Here is a 22683-nt window from a genome sequence, read left to right as displayed (position 1 = left end):
GGAAGGGTGAGTATCCATCCCCCACCATCCCCCCATCCATCACCAGACAACGTGGGAACTGGTTGGAGGCCAAAGGGACCAGCCTCAATCCCCTGTTCTGGTGAAGTCCGAGGTCTTGAGAGCCCACCTGCCCTGCTGGGTTTGGCACACAGTGGTGGTGGCCACTTCCACCATGGGTGTTGGAGTCTTCGGCTGGGACAGAAGCCTAGGTCTGCCCCTCCTGACAGGTCGCAGGGACTGTGTGCAGCTGGAGTCCAGGCCTCCACGTGGATAGCTGGGGACGGGGACAGCTTCAGCCCCAGAGGCACCCGCTGGGAAGTCTTCCTGCCCACAGATGACACTGGGCAGGCTCAGCAGAAAGCCACTAGGGGGACCTCCCGTCGCCTTTCACTGATCCACAGCCTTTTTATATTTTATGTTTCTGTTGGTCCTCACCATGGCCTAGTCCAGTCTCTACGCGTTTTGGGTGAGAGAAGGTGTGTCCATGGTTGGGGAGTGGCCAAGGGCAAGTGGTGTCATGTCCTTTGAGCCTGCTGGGAGCCGAACCTCAGAGGCAGAGTGGGGGTAGCGCCCCCTGTGGGCCGTGCACGCTGAGCGGGGATGTGTGAGCGATCTTCGCTGACAGGCGGGCACCAGGCACTCAAGAGCAGGCGTTTAGTGATTAGAGGAAAGATGTTAGTGGGAAAACAAAGCCACGTCTTCCGGTGCAGCCTTGTGCTTTGCTCGACGTGGGCTCGCAGTGCAGTGGGAATATTTTGGAAGGGAGAGGGTTTAATCCACAACCCAGGGACGGTGGAAAGCCTCCTCCTGCACACAGTCAGAGGTCCCGCTGTGGGAGGTCTCGGAACAGCCAGTTACCGGTGCACTCTGCCGAGGTCAGTGTGAACGCTGGCGCCCGTTAGCCGCCGGGAGGGAACAAAACCGTACGGCTGTGTTGGAACTTCGGCCCCTCATGGCCCGTGTAAGTGAGAGTCTCTCATTTTGCAAAGGGAGCAGAGCATGAATCCCCTTTCAGATAGTTAAAATGTCGATTCTGCCCATGACCCCTGCGGTTAGCTTCAGCCATGACCAGATATGCTGACAGCTCAGGGGAAACACAGCGAAGGGGAGAGCAGACTTGGCCTCCCGTCCTCAGACCCAGCCAACCGTGGATTGAAAATACATTGCACGTGCACTGTAAACGTACAGTCAGCCCCTAAACAGTCCATGGCCACCACTTACATGGCACGTGCCTGGTACCGGGTGTTGTGAGCCATCTAGGGATGACTGCAGACGTGGGAGACGTGCATGGGCTCTGCACACTCTGCACCAGGTTACAGAGAGCAGTTGAGCCTCTGAGGCTCCTACCGCCTGCACAGTCCTGCACCCGGACCCCTGTGGGTACTCAGGGACCGTGTGGCGGTCAATGAAAGCAGAACAGAACTGGCAGCCGTGGTCTTGCACTCCGGGCCCTTGGAAGGTAATCGCACACGTTGCCAGTGTCGTTCCCCTCATAGCGACGTCCGCTCCACGCGGGAGCTTGCACGATATTGGGCACAGGCTGGACTCTCTAGTGCCTTAGGGGGCCGTGGTTGGCTTAGTGGGAGGTGTCACTGTTTGGGGCTCCTAGCACATTCCCCAGAAGCAGCCTCCCCCTTTCCGTGGCAGTGACATAGATAATGCACAAGGCTCGCTGCTGGGAGGCAGCAGTGAGACTCAGATGTCAGATGGAAACCAGCAGCTCAGGGCTGGCAGTGCAGAGCCGGAAGCGCCGTCAGGGGCAGGTGAGCGGTGGGGGTGGTGGGCAGTGGAAGGGTGTGTGGAGGTGGAGGGGACCTCGTGCAGAGGAACCCACGTGGGGCCAAGGCAGGGAGGGGAAAGAGCGGGAGGCGTGGGAGGAGCCACGTGGCCCCGCTCAGCCTCCTTGTTGAGCAAGAAACGACGGAACTCATGTTCACGTGAGTTGATTGACCTTGCCCGTTCAGCTCAGGCGAGAATTCGCTGGAAAAGGTCCCACAGAAATGCAGAAGCGTCTGATTTCCCAATCCCAAGCCAACTGCACTGCACGCTCTGCTGACGAAGACAGACACAGCATCAGGCTGGCCAAGGGCCAGGAGTTCAGAACCAAGCACTGCAGCTCGGAGGAGCTCAGTGGCCCCTCGCGTGGCCTTCAGACCTGCGTGGTTTCCTACGTCCCTCGCCTTTGGGAAAACACAGCCACTGCCCACTCGCTTACCCTGGAGCCCAGGCGTCCTTGCTAACCTCCTCCTCTCAGCGTCCAGCTCCTTCCGCCCCCTCCCACAACCTGCTTTCCCTTCGTACCTGCGTCTGTGCCTGTGAGCCAGGCCACAGGCCCTTTCCTCTTGCCCACGCCGCACGCCGTCTCAGTCCCTCTGTCCCTGGCTCTCCCATCCTCAGACACTGGAAAGCCGCCCTCACGGGGCCGGCAGACGCCCACACACCCTAGGATGGTGCATGGCGCATTCGCCGTCTGACCGCTGCCCTGGGAAACATGGCCGAGAGCCATCCCCTTCCACTCTGCGCTGCAGCTCCTCAGCCCTCCCAGTTTCTCTTGCCTGGAGAGCGTCGCTCAGAAACCCACCCCCCGCAGAAGCCCCCGGGGGGATCCCAGGACCACCACGAGGAAGCCTGCTGAGGGTCCAGTTGGTGTGAACACCGCCCTCAGGGGGCTTCCCGGAGACCCCGAGCTGCCCTCGCGCTGTGGCCTGCAGGCCACGGGCATGGGTGACCACAGCTCCCGCGTGAGGCAGGACAGGAGCGAGAAGCATTTGGAAACATTGCCGCTGGCCCCCGGGCAGAGTGCGGCTCGCAGGTGTCCTCGCACGCTTGTTAGCGGTGCAAATTTGCACAAATCATTTGTTTCATCGAATATTGTGGTCTTAGCTTTGGAAAGTGGATAATAGTAGCACCAGCTTCACCATAAGATAATCTGAACTCTTGCGCATTATGTAAAATCCAGGTTTTCAGCGCAGTGTTACAGAGTTATGTAAGTTCCATGATATATTATCCACAATTATAAGTTTTAGCGCAGTTTCTGCAGTTTTGTGGTCTTCAATAAATCAGCATCGTTGCTGTTGTTGTGGAGGGTACCGTGTTACATTAAAACTTTAATCTCTCAATTTAGCAGGCATCCAGGCAGTATTTGCTGGATGGAGAAGCAAAATAGGGCTACTGATTAGCCTGGGGGTTCTGGAGCACCCTACCTGGACACATCTGCTACGTACCTTGTATAACTTTGCTGGAAGGGAATATTAAACTTCCAGCGGCAAGATAAAGCTTCCCAACTGAAATGACTCGATGGTTTGGTCGTCACTGACCCCTGCTCTTTGGGGAGCGCATGTTTGCTGTAATCAAAGGCACTTGTTTTTGGGATATCATTTGAGCAGCTGCAGAACAATGTCCCCATCGCCTGTATTCCGAGTGCGGGAGGCCAGCTGCGCTCATTCCTGGAGTGAAGTCTGTGAGTTGTCGCCTATCTTGGCTGTCGGAGCCTGTGGGACCAGGGCAGAGGGACGCCCTCTTCTCCAGGGTGTTCAGCGTTCAAGGGGCCCGTCACTGAGGAGGCAGAGCTTCTGGATTTGTTGAGATATCTGTTGTAAGACACAAGTCCTAATTTGTTTGCACACTTTTCATGAGCATGGTGGGTGTTGGTTCACAGAGAGAACCCGAGGCGTCCAAGATAGAGGTTGGTGGAAAATTCATGACACAAGGATTAAGCCCCGGGTAATTTTTCTACTGGTTCCCCTAGGCTGCGGCTTTTCAGGATGGTCTGGGACTAGCTTTACTGTGCAAACTTGTCAGCCATGCAAATTCTCGGGCCCACCCCAGGCTTGCTGAATCACAGGTGTCTGGGTCACGGCTCCGCGCTGGGCTCTAACAAGCCCTTCTGTTATTCTGCAGCTCATTCATATTTGAGGGCCCGCTCTCGAGACCAGACTAGAACATCACTCGGGCCTCACTTGCCAGTGGGGACTGCGGGGGGTGGGGGGAGGCACTGCTCTTCCTCTGCTTGGAAATCCTGTGATCCCCCCCGGGGCAGGTGCTTTGAAAGAGGGGCTCCTGTTCTCCAAGGCCCAGCACAGCTGGCCCTCGCTGCTCCCTGCGCTCATAATAGGATCAAACATCAGCAGAATTGGAGAAGAGCTGCACACTCTGCCCCTGGAGGAAACAGCCTGCACACCAAAAGAATCGCAAGACTTTGATAACTTCAGTCATCAGAAACCTGGACGGTGTGGGTAGGGACGGATTCCAAGGGTGCATTAAGGGCAGAGCCTGACGCGGTTTGGCCGACTTCCCTGGCAGGCGTGTGCAGTCCACGGTTAATTTGTGCTGGGGCAGTCGGAGGTGTAGCTAACAGCTTAATGGGTTGGCTGACCGAGTGCTGTGCTCCACAGCTGCCCGCACTTAGCAGGGTTGAAGTGCCCGGGCTCCCCTCGCTGGTGTGAAGGAGAGAGCCCCGTCTCCGGAGGTTGGGAATGTGCACTGGACTTCTCTCAGGAGGCCTGCGCGCGGCCGTCCCGCCCACGGGGGCACCGAGGCCGTGGGAAACGCGCCCGTGAGGGGGCGTCTTCACCCTGGCGCGGCTCTGCAGCTGCTCTGTGAAGGCCGGGTCTGTGGGGGTGGGTCTTTGATGTTGGTGGAGATCATGGAATGCCAGGATAATAGAGGTCAAGGGCTGGCACCTGCCCGTGGACACCTCAGCCACTGCAGGGAATCTGGGATCTGCTTCATCTGACGAGTGACAGTCAGTCCAGCGGTGAGCAGTGTTTGCGCAGTGTCTCTCTACACATTCTTACCTTTAACCCACCCACGCCTTTGTTTTTAAAGTGACTTCCTGTAGATAGAATATCCTTGATCTTGCTTATTTATCCACCTGACAGTCTTCATCTCTAAAACCTTTAACTTATTGGAGATGGAGAGAGAGGCTGTCCCCCTGCTGGTTCACTCCCCAGATGCCTGAGCAGTCAGGGCCCGGAGCAGCATCTGGCTCTCCACCGGCGTGGCTGCGACCCAGGCCCCCGAGCCAAGGCCTGCTGACTGCCAGGGTGTGCGTTAGTAGGGAGCTAGAACTGCAGGAAAGCCACCGCTTGAACCCGACACTGCAGTGCGGGTGCCGGCATTTAACCACTGTGCCAGCGCCTCCCCCTCCAACTGGTGTGTTTGGCCATTCACATTTAATGAGTTATTATCTTTGAATCAAAACCCAGCATCTTGCTGTTTTCTGTTTAATGTGTTTTTCGACGTTTTCTGATCCCTCTTATATTGAGCCTTTTTATGATTTCACCTCCACAAGTTATTTATGCCGTTCAAATGGTGCGCTAGTGTCTGCCTATTGCTTACGACATCCGTCTTCAGCTAATCGGAGTCTACACTGCGTCACACGTGCTGTGAGGGCCTCAGAACAGCGCGTCACCAGTCCTTCTCCCATAGCTGTGCTGTGCCGTGGCGTGCTTGCCTTACACGAGCTGCACGTGTGTGCTACCTCGCTGCTATTTTGCTTTAGGTGCTCAGTCATGTTTCAGAGAAATTAAGATAAGGAAGATCAATTATTTTACCTTCACGTCTTTCATTTCCAGGGCTTTTCTAGTGCTGTGGGTCAAAGGGACTGTGAGTTTTGAGACCAGCATGATTTGTGGGTCTCCAGTTTCTACATCGAGAATCAGAGACGATGGGTGCTTGGCCTCAAAGAAGGCTGCGTTCTCCAAAGTTCTTCTCATCAAAGGACGATGGGAAAATAAGCGCGTCCTCAGGGCAGAGTAAAGATTCTGGAGGGAAGATGCTGAGAGCTAGCGACAGGGAGTAGGGTCAAGGCCCAGTCAGCCCCTACCCCACCCACCTCGGGAGCCTCTCATCGCCTGCCCACGAGCCCGTCAGAGCCGTGTAGGCGAGGGGCTGCTCTGTCCAGCCCCGCCAGCCCCTTCACCGCCTTGCACACGTGCGTGTTGTTGGGGTCCTGTCTCCTCCTTCAGCCTCTGTGTGGAGGTGAGAAAGAGGAAGACAACTTTCCTCTGTTGTTCATGGGTGTGGAAACAGTAATGGGGCCTTGGACTGCGAGTGTGGCCTGCGACTGGATGCTCCCTGTCCAGGGAGGAGTAGGACTTTTATGTAGAATGGAGGGAAGCAGAAGGGAGGGTACTTCAGACATTTCATGGAAAAATAGAATTAAAAAATAAGTTCATTTGCGTATAAAGCACTTTTTGAAGTCCATGCACATTTGGTGCTTGGTGTGCCTTTCCCATGAGTGTTCGAGACCCCTGTATTTAGACTGAAAGGACAGGCGGCTGCAGGCATGGCTTTGCAGGGAGACAGGCACCGCGAAGCCCAGGGATTGGACGACACTGTGCGTTCTTCTAACCATTTGAAGTGAGACCCATCCGGCTAACCTGGGGGACTCCTCTGAGCTGAGCCAGGATGGCAAGGACTGGGTGGCCCAGGATGGAATCACTCACGTGTCTGGTGGCCGGGCTGGTGTTGCCCAGTGTCTCCCCACCTGGCAGGCAGCCGTGCGCGTCCACCGGGTGTCGCTGCCGGGTCTGCAGCCCCCACGTGGAGGCGCCTGCATCACGTGTGCTCACTTTTGCTGAGCGAAGGGTGTCACGCAGCCAAGTCCAGACTGGGGGGGGGGGGGGGGGAGGAGGAGAAATACAGTCCTCTCTGTGCAGACGGAATGTAGTTGCAAAGGGGTTGGGAAGAATTGCTGGTCATTTTTAAATATTTTTGACGTCTCTCAAATATTAGCATCTCTTTTTGCATTAATAGAATTGCACATCACTGCCCTTTGACCTGGGACTTGAAGAGCCAGCCTACAGGGGGATAAGCCGCCCCACCGATTAGCATCTGGTCGATGGCGTATTAACAGTTCCAGTGGTTGCCAGGCTTCTGTAGCAGCTCTAAGAGCCCCCCCCCCTTTTTATTTTGACAGGCAGAGTGGACAGTGAGAGAGAGAGACAGAGAGAAAGGTCTTCCTTTGCCATTGGTTCACCCTCCAATGGCCGGCGCACCGCGCTGATCTGAAGCCAGAAGCCAGGTGCTTCTCCTGGTCTCCCATGGGGTGCAGGGCCCAAGCACTTAGGCCATCCTCCACTGCCCTCCAGGGCCACAGCAGAGAGCTGGCCTGGAAGAGGGGCAATCGGGACAGAATCCGGTGCCCCAACCGGGACTAGAACCCGGTGTGCCGGCACCGCAAGGCGGAGGATTAGCCAAGTGAGCCTTGACGCCGGCCTCTAACAGCCCTTGTGAGAGTCCACCTTTCCCCTCTGCCCCTCAGTCCAGGCAGAGCGTGTGGCGCGTCCCGAGTTCAGGGTCTGCCTTAGGCGCGGGCCTCATGACAGTCACGGCCAATCTGCAGCGCGAGTGAAGCATCGCCCTGAATCTAAGCTGCTGGGTGTCACTGGGTCGTTCTGTGCACATCAGAGCCTGGAGGAACGTTGTAGCGGCTCGCTAGCTTCTCTTCTGTGTATTTATTCCACTCCTTTTTTATTTAAGTCCTTTGTGAGCCGCACTGTCCCCTGGATGTCCACGATGCCACCTTTCTTGTAGACGCCCGCGGATGTGGGCAAAGGACTGACTCCGTGTGTCCTGCGTGGCCTGGGGGTGGAGGCTACGCGTGCCTGTCTTTCCCTCTGCTCGTCATCTTGACCGGTCAGTGGAAGGTGCCGGTTCCGGCTGAAAGGCCACTCCAGTCCTTTTAAACAGATCTTCCCTGTTGACTAAATTATTTAACGCACTCGGATATTTTCAAATGCTCTTTTTCCTATTTTCTCAAGTAAATTCCCCAAGAGAGCTGTCCATGACACGCTTCCTCGCCTCCCGTGCACCCCCAACACCTGGCTAGCTCCCTGCGTCCACAGCTCTTCCCAAGGTCACCAGCAGCTCCACACGGTCGGCTCCGCTGAGTGGACGGTATCCATCTGAGAAACTGTGAGCCTCGCAGAGCCCAGCGCCTCTGAGCCCGTCTGTTTTCTCCCCGTGTGCTGTTGTAGGTCTTCTGTGATTTCCACGGCCACTCCCAGAAGAAGAACGTGTTCCTTTACGGGTGTAGCATCAAGGAGACCCTGTGGCAGGCAGCGTGCACCGTGGGCACAGCTCATCTCTCGGAGGACGTCAGCTACAGAGTAAGTCACGGAGGACCGCCGCAGGGGCTTTGCCACTGCACGAATGCAGTGGAGCCCTGTGCGCACCCACTGTCTTCCTAACGCAGGCTCATACGGGCAGGCTGGGCGCTCACCTCCTCACCCTGTGGCTGAGTCAGGGCTTCTCCTCGGAGCTTAGCTTCTCTGTTCTCCAGGATGTGAAAAGGACGTGAGAGTCACAGGAGGAAACCCCGATTTTTATTTTAATTAGTGCTTAACAGACTCAGTGTGATCTGTAGAGACAATTCTAATAACATAATGATGTTTCCTCCCTCCCTCCCTCCCACCACCTTCTTTCTGTTTGTTTTTTTGTTTGTTTTGTTTTTGAGATAATATATTTTAAATTTCCATTACAGTATAAGGGCTTTATACAGAATAATAAGTTTAACAAGTAAAAAGCAAAAACGTCCTACTTCAGTAGGAATATAGACAATGGCTATTGTGGGGAGCAACTGAGACTAGACTAAGTTACTGGAATTAAGACTTATTCTATGCATCTGCTCTCCCACAATATGGCGCTGAGAGAGACCAAACAACCTCTACACAGCTGCCTCTCGCCAGTTTGACTGATAAGCTGCAGGAGCTGATCCTGCTCCTGATTGGAGGAGAGCAGCATACTCGGCGTGTGGGTAGCAGAGTTGGGATTGGTGGAAGAGGACTATAAAGGAGGAGAGAGACAACATGCACCAGGAACATCTAAGGGGAACATCCGGATAATATCTGAGCAGCCCCCGAGAGAGCCGGCCGGCGGTGTGCCGCTCCCCCGCGGAAGTGGGAAAGTGGCAGGGGGAACCGCCCTTCCACGGAGGTGGAGGGGTCGGCAGCCAACCCGGGAAGGGCCGAGCAGACAAAGAACAGCGCAGGGTCCTGTGTCGTTCCTCCACGAATGGGGGAGCGACATAATGGTGCCGTGACTCGGATAGGAAGCCTAGGAGGGATAGGCTATAATTGATAATTGAATGGAATGACTATTTAATCCATACACAATCAATTTTAAAGCAGTCACATATTACTTTAAAACTGTACTAATATAACAGTCTCAGACATTTACTTGACAAAGGTAAAAACACAAAGTTTTACAAAACTGTGTTTGCAGCAATACGGATATGCACAGACATTTCTTTATTTTTCCTTTCTTTCTTGTTTGTTTTTTAAATTTTATCTCCCACATATAAGGGGTAATGTGGTATTTGTCTTTCTGGGACTGATTTATTTCACTCAACATGATTTCCTTTTTTTTTTTCTTTAAGATTTGCTTATTTGAAAGTTGGAGTCACACAGAGAGAGAAGGAGAGGCAGAGGCATGAGAGAGAGAGAGAGAGAGAGAGAGAGAGAGATCCATCTGCTGGTTTACTCCCCAAATGCCTGCAATGGCTGGAGCTGCACCAATCTGAAGCCAGGAGCCAGGAGCTTCTTCCCGGTCTCCCACGCGGGTACAGGGCCCAAGGACTTGGGCATCCTCCACTGCTTTCCCAGGCCACAGCAGAGAGCTGGATTGAAAGTGGGGCAGCCGGGACTTGAACTGGCGCCCACATGGGATGTTGGCACTGCAGGTGGTGGCCTTAGCCCCTACACCACAGCGCCAGCCCCTTGACATGATATCCTCCAGGTACATCCATTTTGCTGAAAATGGCAGAATTTAGTTTTTCATAGCTGAATAATATTCCATTGTGTATATTTACCCCACTTTCTTTATCCACTCAACTGGTGATGGACACTTTGGCTGGCTCCAAACTTTGGCTGTTGTGAACAGTGCTGCTTAGGTTGGCGCAGGCCCCTGCATTGCAGACACAGGCGCTCGTGTCGTCTGGGTGTGTACCCGCAGTGGGATTGCCGGGTCCTAGGGCAAGTCTATTCTAGTTTCTTCAGAAATCTCCGCACCATTTTCCACAGGGGCTGCACTAATTTCCATTCCCACCAGCCGTGTGTGTGTGTTGTTCTTTGTCTACATGCTCGCCAGCACTTGCTACTTCCTGTGTTTTGGATTTTAGCCATCTGACAGGGTTGAAGTGATCCCTGACTGTGGTTTTGATTTGCATTTCCCTGATGGCTAGTGATGTTGAGCACTTCATCATAGATGTGCTGGCCACTTGTGTTTCTTCTGAGAACTGTCTATGGAAGTCCTTCGCCTGTTTCTCAGCTGGATTGGTTTTGTTGTTGTTGAGATTTTTTTAATTTGCTGACATATTCAGGATATCAATCCTTTGTCAGGTAGTTTGAAAATATTTTTCCCATTCTGTTGGATGTCTCGTAACTCTATCTAACATTTCCTTTGCTGTGCAAAACCTTCTTAGTTTGATATGGTCTCATTTTTTGTTGCCTGGCTTTGGGGATCTTGTCCAAGATGTCACCCTGTACATCAGTATCTTGCACTGTTTCCCTACATTCTCTTTTAGCAACTTCATAGTCTCGGGTCTTAAATTCAGGTCTTTGATCCATCTTGAGTTGGTGTTTATATGTGGTGAGAAGTGTGGATCTAATCTCATTCATACATCCCTTTTTGCCAGCCCCGTTTGTTGAAGAGATTATCCTTACTCTACTGAATGGGCTGAGTGCTTCTGTGAAAATCAGTTGGCTGTATGTATGTGTATTAATTTCCGGGCTCTCTGTTTGGTTCCATTGATCTACGTCAGTTGTTAGGACAGTTCAAAGCTACTTTAATTCCTGTCGCTTTGTGCCATGCTTTCAAATCTGGTATTGTGATGCCCCCAGTTTAATGTTTCTTGCTCAGGATTTCTTTGGCTATTCTGGTCTTTTTGTGATTCTAGGATTTTAGGATTGTTTTTCCTACTCTATAAAGAATGCCATTGTCATTTTGGTAGGGACTGCATTGACTCTGCTGGTTGCTTTGGGCAGTATAGACATTTTAATGATTCATGAGCAAGGACCAGGCATAGCTATCCTGGTATCAGATAAAACAGACTTTAAATCAAAAACTGTGAGGAGAGATAAAGAAGTTCATCATATTTTGATAAAGAAGACATACGGGGCCGGTGCTGTGGTGTAGTAGATTAAGCCTTCGGCTGTGATGCCGGCATCCCGTATGGGCCCAGGTTCATATTCTTGCTGCTCCTCTTCTGATCCAGCTCTCTGCTGTGGCCTGGGAAAGCAGTAGAAGATGGCCCAAGTCCTTGGGCCCTGCACCTGTGTGGAAGACCCAGGAGAAGCTCCTGACTCCTGGCTTCAGTTCTGGTCTTTGCGGACATTTTGGGGAGTGAACCAGCAGGTGGAAGACCTTTCTCTCTGTCTCTCCCTCTCGCTGTCTGTTACTACTGCTCAAATAAATAAATAAAATCTTTTAAAAAAGACATAGCAATAATAAATATACATGTGCCCAACACAGACCACCCAGATATTTACAGACAATACTGTTATACCTAAAAGGAGAGAAAGACTCCAATATGATAGTAGTTGTTGACTTCCACACTCCACTCTCATCAATGGACAGATCATTCATGTCGCTCCCCCTCTTCATGGAGGAACGACACTAAGCCCTGCCTAGGCTTCATATCCGAGTCACGGCACCATTATGTCGCTCCCCCTCTTCGTGGAGGAACGACACAGGACCCTGCGCTGTTCTTTCGTCTGCTCGGCCCTCCCCGGGCTTGCTGCTGGCTCTTCCCGGGCTGGCTACTATCCCTTCCACCTCCGTGGAAGGGCAGTTCCCCCTAGCCACATTCCCCACTTCCGCAGGGGAGCGGCACACCGCCGGCCGGCTTTCTTGGGGGCTGCACGGGTGTTCCTTCAGCTAGATGTTCCCCTTAGATGTTCCTGGTGCATGCCGTCTCTCTCCTCCTTTATAGTCCTCCTCCGCCAATCCTAACTCGGCTGCCCACACGCCGAGTACGCTGCTCTCCTCCAATCAGGAGCAAGTCCTACAGTTTATTAGTTGAACTGGAGGCAGCTGTGCGGAAGCTGTTTACTTCTCTCCCAGCGCCATATTGTGGGAGAGCAGATGCATAGAATAAGTCTTAATTCCAGTAACTCAGTCCAGTCCGGATTGCTCCCCACAATTCAGACAAAAAATCAATAAAGATACATTGGAGTTGAAGCATACGATTGAGCAAATGGACCTAACAGAAATGCAGCATTTCCACCGACTGCAGAACACACATTCTTCTCATCAGCACATGGAACACTTTCCAGTGTAGATCACCTATTAGGCCATAAATCAAGTCTTGGAGAATTTAAAGGTTGAAATCATATCATGTATATCATCTCAGACCATAAATGAGTGAAACTAGAAATCAAGAACAGGAAGAACACTAGAACACTCCTAGACACCTGGAAATTAAACAACTTGCTACTAAATGATCAATGGGTCATTGAAAAAATTAAAAAGAAAATTAAAAATTTTCTTGAAATAAATGGCAATGAAAACACAACATATCAAAACTTGTGGAAGACAGCAAAAGCAGTATTAAGAGGGAAGCTTATAGCATTAAGTGCTTAGATTTAAAAAAAAAAAGCTCAATTTAAAGATCTAATGATGCATCTTGAAGACTTAGAAAAATAAGGACAGGGGCTGGCGCTGTGACGCAGCGGGTAAAGCTGCCACCGGTGGTGCCGGCATCCCATATGGGCTCTGGTTTGAGACTTGGCTGCTCCGCTTCTGATCCAGCTCTCTGCTGTGGCCTGGGAAAGCAGTAGAAGATGCCCAGGTCCTTGGGTCCCTGCACCTGCCTGGGAGACCCAGAAGAAGCTCCTGGCTTTGTGTGGGGAGCAACTGGGAGCAACTCGGAGTAGACTAAGTTACTGGAATTAAGACTTATTCTATGCATCTGCTCTCCCACAATATGGCGCTGGGAGAGGAGGAAACAGCTTCTACACAGCTGCCTCCAGTTCAACCAATAAACAGCAGGACCTGCTCCTGATTGGAGGAGAGCAGCATACTCGGCGTGTGGGTAGCAGAGTTGGGATTGGTGGAAGAGGACTATAAAGGAGGAGAGAGACAACATGCACCAGGAACATCTATCTGAAGGAACACCTGTGCAGCCCCCGAGAGAGCCGGCCGGCGGTGTGCCGCTCCCCCGCGGAAGTGGGGAAAAGTGGCAGGGGGAACCGCCCTTCCACGGAGGTGGAAGGGACGGTAGCCAACCCGGGAAGAACCAGCAGCAAACCCGGGGAGGGCCGAGCAGACAAAAGAACAGCGCAGGGTCCTGTGTCATTTAAGAGGGGGAGCGACATAATGGAGCCGGGACTCGGATATGAAGCCTAGGCAGGGTTTAGTGTCGTTCCTCCATGAAGAGGGGGAGCGACAGCTTTGGATCGGCCCAGCTCTGGCCATTGTGGTCAACTGGGGAGTGAACCATCAGATGGAAGACCAGTCTTTCTCTCTGCCTCTCCTCTCTTTGTAACTCTGACTTTCAAATAAATAAATGAATGAATGAATATTTTAAAAAATCAGCTAATGGATCAGAGAAGAAACATAAAGGGAAACTGGAAAATATTTTGAATTTAATAACATTTACAGGAAATTTTAAAGGGAAAATGTGTAGTTTTCAGTGCTTATTTTGGAAAGGTATTCTAAGCTTCCACATTCAGAATCAAAGAAAAAACGAAGCTGAAGAAATGGATCCCAAGTCAAATATAAGAAAGAACAGCAAAAATGTCAAGTTGAAAATCAATAGCAGAAATCACACCAACAACATAGAAGCCACAAATGCTAACTCAGTTTCTTGAATTGGTCAACAAAAGTAATTACTCCTCAGCTGGGCTAAGAAAGAAAAAGGCAAACCGCCAGCCTCTGAAAGCAGAGACATCACTACCGTCCTCACGAAGCACGAAGGAAAGACCATTAATAGGGGTTTGCTGACAAACGGAGGGATTCCCGGGGTACAAGTGGCCAAGACTCAAAAAGACATAGACAATCTGACAAGGCTTATTTAAGAAAATGAATTAGTAACTTAAAATCTTCCCATAAACACAAGTCTTGATTGATGAATTCTACCAAAATCTTAAGGAATTAATAAAAGTAATCAAAAATTTTTCAGAAAATGGAGAAGAAATATTTGCAAACTCAATTTATAAGGCTTATGTTACCTTGATGCCAGAGCTACAACTTAATGTCTCTTACAAACATCTATTCAAAAGTCCTTTACGAAATACCAGCGAGTGAAGTTGACTAGCATGTGGGACTGATTGTTCATTGTGACAAGGTGGAGTTTATATTATGAATGCAAGATCGGCTTAATGTTAAAGTGTTTAAGCATTTTATACCCATTGTAGATTTTAAAAAATGGCCAAAACTACGTGACTGTGATATATGCAGAAAAATCAGATGACATGATTCATCACTCATTCAAAATAAAATCTCATAGCAGACTAGGAGAGGGAACTCTTGAACCCGAAATGGAGCCTCTAAAAAAATTCATCACGCGTACTGCTTGGACGTTTTCCTCATAAGATAAAGAACAAGCAAGAATGTTTGCCTCCATCACTGTTCGACATTGTAGTGGGTTTTCTGCCCAGTACTGCAGGCCAACAAAACACTGAAGGGAAGCACATTGCTTTTTGTTCACAGGTGATCTATTTTATGCAGAAAAATGCAAGAAATCTAAAAAAACTGATACATGTCAGAATAAAAGTTGATCTCATCTATACACAGGCAGTGAACAGTCCAGAAATGAGGATAAGAAAAATTGTTTTCAATCATGTGAAAAAGTAAGACAATTAGACAAGTGACCAGGAAGAAGTCCATTATGTACATGCTGAAAACTACAAAACCAAACAAAACTGGAAGAAATTAAGGGAAACCTAAATACATGGTCAGGTATAACAAACTTAGGGATTGAAAGATTTACTATTTTAAAGATGATTATTCCCCAATTTTTCTATAGATTCAGTGCAATTTCTATTGACATCGCAGAAGGATTTTTAGTGATACTGACAAGTCAATCTTAAATTTTTTATGGAAATGCCAATGAACTACAATAGTCAAAGTAATTCTGAAAGAGAAGAAAAATGTTGAAGGATTTACCTACATGATTTCAAAACTTACTATAAAACTATAGTAATCAAAAAACGTAGTATTGGCATAAAGATGAACATATAGATCGACGTGACAGAACAGCAAAAATACACTTGAATGGGCAACAGATATCAGGTCGGTGCAGTTCAGGTGAGGTTTTCTGTCCAGCAGGAAGTGGTGGAATGGGGCACGAGTCACTTGGGAAAAGATGAATTTAGATTCTTGCCTCTCTCATCCACAAAATTTAAGTAAAAATGGATCACTGAGGGGTTGGCACTGTGGTATGTCTGTCTCACCCTCTTGCTCTGTAGCTCTGACCTTCAAATAATTAAATAAATATTAAAGTTTCTCACCAGGGAGCAGTGCTATGGTACAGTGAGTTAAGCTACCGCCTATAATGCTGGCATCCCATATGGGTGCCAGTTGGAGTCCCGGCTGCTCCACTTCCCATCCAGCTCCCTGCTAACGTGCCCGGGAAAGCAGTAGAAGAAGGCCCAAACGCTTAGGCCGCTACCACCCGCGTGGGAGTCTGGATGGAGGTCCGGTCTCCTGGCTTCTGCCCGGCCCAGCCCCTGCCATCGCAGTCTTCTGGGGAGTGACCAACAGATGGAGAATTCTTTCTCTGCAGGTCCCTCCCTCTCTCTAACTCTGCGTTTCCAATAAGTAAGTCTCAGGAAAAATATATCTCACCAAAGATGATAAACACACATGGCCAAGACGCTCCCAACCACACACCATCAAAACGGTGAAAACCACCATGAGATCTACCACACACAAGCAGCGCTGGCACGGATAGGGAGCACCAGGGCTGACTTACTGCTGGTGGGTGTGTGAGGTGCTCCAGCCGCCCTGGAAGACAGACGGCTGTTTCCTATAAAGCTGACGATCTTCTTACCGTCCAGCCCACTGAACACACTCCTGGCTCCCGCCCAAGGGAGCTGAAAGCGTATGTTGACACAAAAACCTCCATATGGGTTTTTATAGCAGCTTGATTCATAATTGCCAAAATCGGGAAGCAATCGAGATGTCCTTCTGTAGGTAAACGGATCAACCGTGACGCACGCAGACAATGAATCCTGTTCTGCGCTAAGAGGAAATGAGGCACCAGGCCTTGGGAGACACGAAGCTTCAGTAGGTACCGCCGAGTGGAAGGAGGCCGTGGGAAGAGAAGTTGATTGCGACTGTGGCGCCCAGGAAGGCGCAGCTGTGAGACAGAACAGAGGAGCGGCTGCCGGGGTTCGGGGGAGAGGGAAGGAGAGACGGGAGGGGGCAGGCGCTATCCCGTGCGGTGCTGTGAGGTCGGATTCGTGTCAGTACCGGCGTCTGACCTCCCGTGTAGACCGAGGGCTTTGGGGGGTGAAGGTGGCAGTGCTGGTTCCTCAGTTGTAAGCGATGGGCGCCTCCGGTGGGGGATGCTTACCGTGGCGAGACCTCAGGGACTGCCTGGGAAGTCTCTGCATCTCCCTCTCAGTTTTTTTCTGTGGGCCTAACACTGCTCTTACAAATAAAACCTTTTAAAAGAAGAAAGTGGGGCCAATGTTGTGGCGTAGTGATAAAGCCGCCGCCTGAGTGCTGGCGTCCCACATGGGGGCCAGTTTGTCTCCCTGCTGCTCCACTTCCCATCCAGCTCCCTGCTAATGCACTCGGGAAAGCAGTGGAAGATGCCGGTGCACCCATGTGGGAGACCCGGAGGAAGCTCTAGCTCCTGGCTTTGGCCTGGCCCAGCCTTGGCCATTGGGGCTGTTGGGGAGTGAACAAGCGGTTGGAAGACCTCTCTCTGTCTCTCCCTCTCTCTGTAACTCTGACTTTCAAATAAATAATATAAATCTTAGGAAAAAAACAACCTAAGAACAGCTAAAGGTGAAGATTCACAAATATAAAGACATGGTTAAATGCTGATAAACTACTCCCAGTGTCTTCCATCACTTTCCCTGTGGTATCTATGGATAGCGTGTGTCCCCTGAGGCCCTGCACTGGCGGATTCTGTTTATTTCAGCCAGTAATTCCGGGCGCGCTCTGACCCGTGAGCTGCTCAGCCCGCAGAGATGCCTGGTGAACGAGACCCAGATCCCCTCACGGAGTTTCCAGGCGGCAAAGCCGGGACACAAGCAGGTGTTTGAATACTGCTTTCTGCCTGATTCCAAAGTCAGAGAGACAGAGATGAGCAGGTATCCCATCTACTGATTCACTCTGCGTGGGCCCACGCTAGCCAGGGCAAGGGCCAAGCAGAAGCCAGGAGCATAGACGTCACCCATGGGAGTAGGTGGCAGGGGCCCAAGCAGGGAGCCGTCCCGGGGAAGCTGGAATTGGAGGTGGTGTTGGGACTCGGACAGGCGCTGCAGTGTGGGGCTGTATCCTCATTGCTGTGCCGAGGGCCTGCGCTCGTGCTAAACGTTCTGAAGGACAAAAGTGGGGCGAGGGGTCACAGTTGGCGTACACGAGTGGGCAGTGCTGTGCGGGTCTCTCCCAGGAGGCAGCTGGAGAAGTCGGTGGGGCCGACCAAGCTTTGCGTGGCCCCTTGTCAGGCCGCCTGCAGGTCCGAGGGCCGCGTGGAACTCCGAGAGGATCGTAAATCGTATTAGCACGTGGTCCCTTCTTTATATCATGTGTAATTTACAATGTAGTTAATAATTATGTGATGGAATTAGCAGCATACAAAACACCAGGACAGTAAATACCAGATTAAGAGATTTACTCACTGCTTGAGAAATTAACAGAACGGCCTCTCTTTAAAGATGACGCGTTTGTATTCTCATCGACTTGTGCTTCTCCACGGCTTGCCCCAGAGCCTGGTGTTTCGCTCCTTCTGATACAGCGCGTGCAGCGGTGTGTGGTGCAGTTCTGTCGATACTGAAGTGAGAGTTCTCGCAGGGCTGTGTGCACCATCACCCTGGGTCACCGCCCTTAGGGGAGGTCCGGTGGCAGAGACCGCGGCCCCCCAGTCAGGGTGTCAGGGCCTGCAGGTGCCTTCTGCTGGACATTGAGGGTCATGAGAAAGCTGTTCTGTGGCAGAGCTGGGCTGCGTGGCCCAGAGGCCGTGGTTTCACCGTTGCCTTGGCCTCAGGTCGACAACTTAGGGCGTGAGACCGCGGGGTTCACGTGTCGCTCCCATACTCATGGGAGCCAGGTGACCGCTTAAGCCTCCCCAGTGGCCCCGTGGCCCTGGTGTCCTGCCAGGGCAGAGCAGCTGGCCAGTGACTGCGTGTCCAGGCCCTGGGGGACTGTGACTCCCAGACACTCAGCCCAGCCACAGGGGAGGCCACGTGCACAGTGCGGGAGCAGCCCGCAGCCACACGGAGGGGCGAGTGTGGCGTCGGCCAGCTTGGCCTTTGGGCTTCCTTCTGGCCTCTCCAGCGTTGTGGGACTTGATGCTGTTTATTTCCACCTTTTCTGGGCCTAACTTTTCTTACCAGCAAAATGATTTACAGAAAAGTCGGCGCCCATTTCTCAGAGTTGGTAAAGGATTCGCAATAAGCAAGCACGTGACACGTAGAGAAGCTGTTCCTGTGACCCCCGACTCATCAGGTTTTGCTTTTTTTATTGTAGATTCTCCCCAAAATCCTCGCTAAGCTGGCGCCGGCATTCACCATGAGCAGCTGTAGCTTCCTCGTGGAGAAGTCCCGGGCCTCCACGGCCCGCGTGGTGGTGTGGAGGGAGATGGGCGTGTCTCGGAGCTACACCATGGAGAGCAGCTACTGTGGCTGCAACCAGGGCCCCTACCAGGTACGTGGGCTGCGGGACCGCCCGCCCCGGCTCAGCCACACCTGCGAGTGGGGAGCAGCAGCAGACCCACCCCGCTTTCTCCAGTGCAGGGGAAGCAGGCCCCTGGTAGGAGGCGCCGGCTCCACCATTGCCTGGCCTGCAGCCTCGTCGTGCTGATCCCGGAGGCAGAGCGCGCGCGCTTTCCAGGCTGCTTCCGCAGTCAGCTGCCCTCCGCGGCAGGCAGCGGGAGCCGCCCTCTGTCACACAGCCCCCCTTTCACAGAGCCCTGCCCACCCGGGTCTGTAACGCACACGGGAATCTGTCAGTGCTTTTTGCAACAAGGGGCCTAGGCCCTCATGCATCACACAGCTGCAGGTTTTCCGCAGTGGTTATCCACTACGTGTGTGTGGCGCCTCTGTCTTTGTGCCCTCCTCAGTGAGCAGTCCTCTGTGTCACCTCCTGTCCCTGGCACAGACCTGTGCATGGCGGGGGTCGCCCAGAGGGGCTGGGTCTGGGACGGGCGCCGGGTGTCAGGGCGAGTGCTCCCTCCACAGCTGTATGAACTGCGCGGCGCAGCTGCCTGGCGGCTCCAGCAGGCGCTCCTGGCTGGCGGCTCTTCCCTCTCCCCGCAGAGCATAAATAAGGGCCGTTGTGACGGAGCCAGGGAACGGGCTCTTCTAAGTTTCCTAGACGAGCTGACAGGTGACTCCTTGGCGGCTTCTGTTCAGCCTCAGGAATACCTGGACCTCACCGGCGCTGACGCTCATGGGTTGGCTTTGGTTTGCTGCTGGAACAGCCAGGCCGCGCTTGGCACCTGTGCGGTCCCAGCCCATGCGCATCTGCTGGTTGTCAGAGAGGGTGTGTGGAGCCAGGGACGCAGAACGCTGTCTAACTTCCCACCTGCTGTTAGACTTATTTTGACCCCTTAAATCTGTCAGATAGCCAGCTAGTTTAAACAATTTTCTCAAGGAATTGTTTTGCGACTGGATTAATAAATGATTAGGTTGAATCAATCCTCATTACCCACGTGAACACAGTTGCAGGATAGGAAGAGTGGAGGTTGTGGGATGGGCACCGAGGGAGCCTGCTGATCTGTCTCCCAGCAGTGCGGACGGCGGCTGACCCCGCTGAGGCCCTGTGTGTCCTGTATTAGCAAGGATCCTGCTCCTCTCGGCCACACACGATGCTCGCAAAGGCTGGAGGAGAACTTTGTGAGCGTGGTGCAGGCTCCATCACCAGAGACCCCGCCCTCTCTCGGCGTTCAAGGCCTGTAGGCCGGAGGGGAGAGAGCTGGGGGGGCACTGTGACCCGAGGCCTTGTGGATCCGGGTCTGTGTGTCTCAGTTGTGTGTCTCCTATGGAAAGGGGCCAGGAATTTATTGAAAAGACAGCTCCCTGCGACTCCCCCAGATTTGTTGGTTGCCAACGTTCGTTACCTTTGTCTCTCCAAGCACCGACTCGGGCTAACAGCTCTGGTAGTGTCCGTGTCAGTGCCACTCATGGTCAATGAACAGGAGTCCCACGTCCTTGGGAGCTGATTGAAAACCAAGTGGCTCAGAGGCCCTGGCTGCCGCTGGATCTGTCTCCCCTGCCTCACACCCAGTGGCTGCTAGAAATGACAAGGGATGAAAGAGCCCGCCCAGTGGGAGGGCTTTTAGGTGTGGACGCGGCAGGCTGCTGTCCGGAGGGATTTTCCACGCCGCTCCGTGTGGGGTCTGGAGGGGAGGCATGGCGAGAACTGGCTGGAGACAGCCCGCCCACACGGCGCCAGGGCTGGTTGGCTCAGCCGAGCTGCGCTCGATATGAAACACCTCTGGGTGGACCGGCTCTCTCCTTCCCCTCCTTCACCCCGCACGCGGCGCAGCGTCTGAGCGGGGGAGGGCAGTGATTTTCCGCACTCCTTCCCCAGTGTCGGGTGCTTGGGCGAGCTCTGGGCGAGCTATAAAAGCAGCGTAGACATTTCATCCCGGACAGAGCAAATGGTTTTTGTGTGTTGGGAAGCGGGGTCCCAGCTGGGTGTTGCGGTTGTTCTTCTGAGGTCATCTCTCCATTTCTCGTTTCGCGTTACCATTTATCCAGCGGAGGGAGGATCCTTAAATACACCCATGAGTGGCATTCCTTCCTCCCTTCCTAAGAATATAAATATTTCTGCCGTTTCTCTGGTTAGTGTGGCTTTAAAGTAGTTCCCGTGGTTTCTCTCAGCACACTAAGTACCTGATTTGTTAGTAGTGAAATGCAGTATCATTTCTTACACTGACATTTATGTTGGAACTGCATTAAAGAACACAAGCTATTACCCTCAAATAATTGTTATTAATACAGCATTTCTCTTCTATTTTTCCAGTCTGTAGGTGGCTCATTTTTAAAACGCCCCGGCTTGTATTTCTCTGGGAGGCGGTTGTTTGCTTGCATCTGGGATTTGAATGTAATGTAGAGGCCCCGCCCACCGAGAGACTTACTTTGCCCACTGGGGACCGGCCCCAGGCTCTGGAGCCTGTCAAGGGGAAGCCCGAACGGAGTGATGGCGGCGCTGGGGCTCGTTTTTCAGAGGTGTGCAGCCCGTGCGGACAGCTGTGCGGGTGTGCCCTGGCGTCCTGTGCGCGATGTGTTGGCGTGCGCAGCGGCTTAGGCCTCCATGAGCTCCCACCCAGGCGGCTGCTGACTCGCTTCTTGGCAGGGCCGCTCACATGGGGGTGTTGGCCGGAGGAGGGGCGGTGGATGGGCAGGTGGACTGAGGTGGACTAGCGGCCCATCTGGCGCCAAAGACCTTGCCTGCAAGCGGCCTGCTCTGTGTCCTGGCCTCCGTGCGCTGCACCCCTCCCTCACCCTCGGCAAGGCCCCAAGTCTGCTCAAGCCTCGGGAGACTAGGGAAGAAGTCGCCATGGTCCAGGTGTGAGCGGAAGCCGTTGCTGCGGGGTGGAGGTGGAAGCCCTGTGGGCGGGAGGCAGTGTTGTCACCCGACCTCAGAGCCCCCGGTGGGTCCCCCCCACCCCGTCCAGGCGCGAGGTCTTGTGGTGGCTCTGGAACAGGTGGCGGTGAGGCAGGGAGCTTCCATCCTGCACCGGGCGGAGCTGCAGCCGCCCCGCGGGTCTCTGTAGGCCCCGGCACTCCTTCTCCCAGGCTCACAGCCAGGGCCCCAAGGGCCAACCACGGACGGGGACTGGGAGGGAGCGCACCACCTCCCTGAGGCCATGAAGCCAGGAACCCAGGGAGGGCCAGAGGCCAGCGCAGGGGCATGCATATGGGCTCCTGGGTTGGCGTGTGTGGAAGACAGCATACGTGTGGATGTGGAGACGTTCACACGCATGTTGGCATGTGTGTCTGAGCTGCCCTACACACCCAGGCTGGGCCACCAGCCCAGAGCCCTGTCGCCTCCCGTAAGCAATCCTGCAACGCCGAGACCTCGGGCAGCCTGCCAAGCCTGGCGCCCATCTCCTCCAGGGTCTCTGTGGGGCCGGCCAAGGGAGCCGCCTGAACTTGCCGGACAGCAGCCGGGCTGCCCAAAGCCATGGCTCCTCAAGAAGCCAGCCTGTGTCCAGCGCTGGTCCACGGTGGGAGCTGTGTCCACGGTGGGTCCAGCTGGTCCACGGTGGGTCCAAGGGCCCGGCCTCGTGGCCTCAGCTGGGACAGCCCCAAAGGCCACCCCGCCCTTCAGCTCCCTGTGTGGGTCCTGGGGCCTCTGCGCTGCGGTTCAACTTCCCCGCCCGGCCCTGCTTTCTCGTGTTTCCTGGGGTTGTTCCCGTGAACGTCTCCCAAACCGTTGTACGTGCAGATCCCAGAGCCTCCAGGCTGCTTCCTGGGGACAGCCACTGCCCAGTCTCACAAGCTTTGGACAGAGGACACATATGTTGGCTGAGCGCCTCTTGAAGGCGGCTGACGG

At 53.1% G+C, this 22683-nt stretch overlaps 1 protein-coding gene across 1 annotated transcript in view; it reads left to right on the top strand.

The window, feature by feature from the left end:
* Positions 1 to 22683, top strand: part of AGBL1 (AGBL carboxypeptidase 1) — a 636726-nt gene that overhangs the window by 348007 nt on the left and 266036 nt on the right. The window contains exons 20-21 of the mRNA XM_070053460.1: positions 7983 to 8114; positions 18649 to 18825. Coding sequence (XP_069909561.1) covers positions 7983 to 8114; positions 18649 to 18825 — 309 coding nt within the window. The remainder of the gene's footprint in view (positions 1 to 7982; positions 8115 to 18648; positions 18826 to 22683) is intronic.

This window comes from Oryctolagus cuniculus, chromosome 12 (assembly GCF_964237555.1).
Source record: "Oryctolagus cuniculus chromosome 12, mOryCun1.1, whole genome shotgun sequence".
Lineage (NCBI taxonomy): Eukaryota > Metazoa > Chordata > Mammalia > Lagomorpha > Leporidae > Oryctolagus > Oryctolagus cuniculus.
The sequence above is the reverse complement of the archived record's forward strand: the minus strand, read 5'-3'. Positions and strand labels throughout refer to the sequence as shown.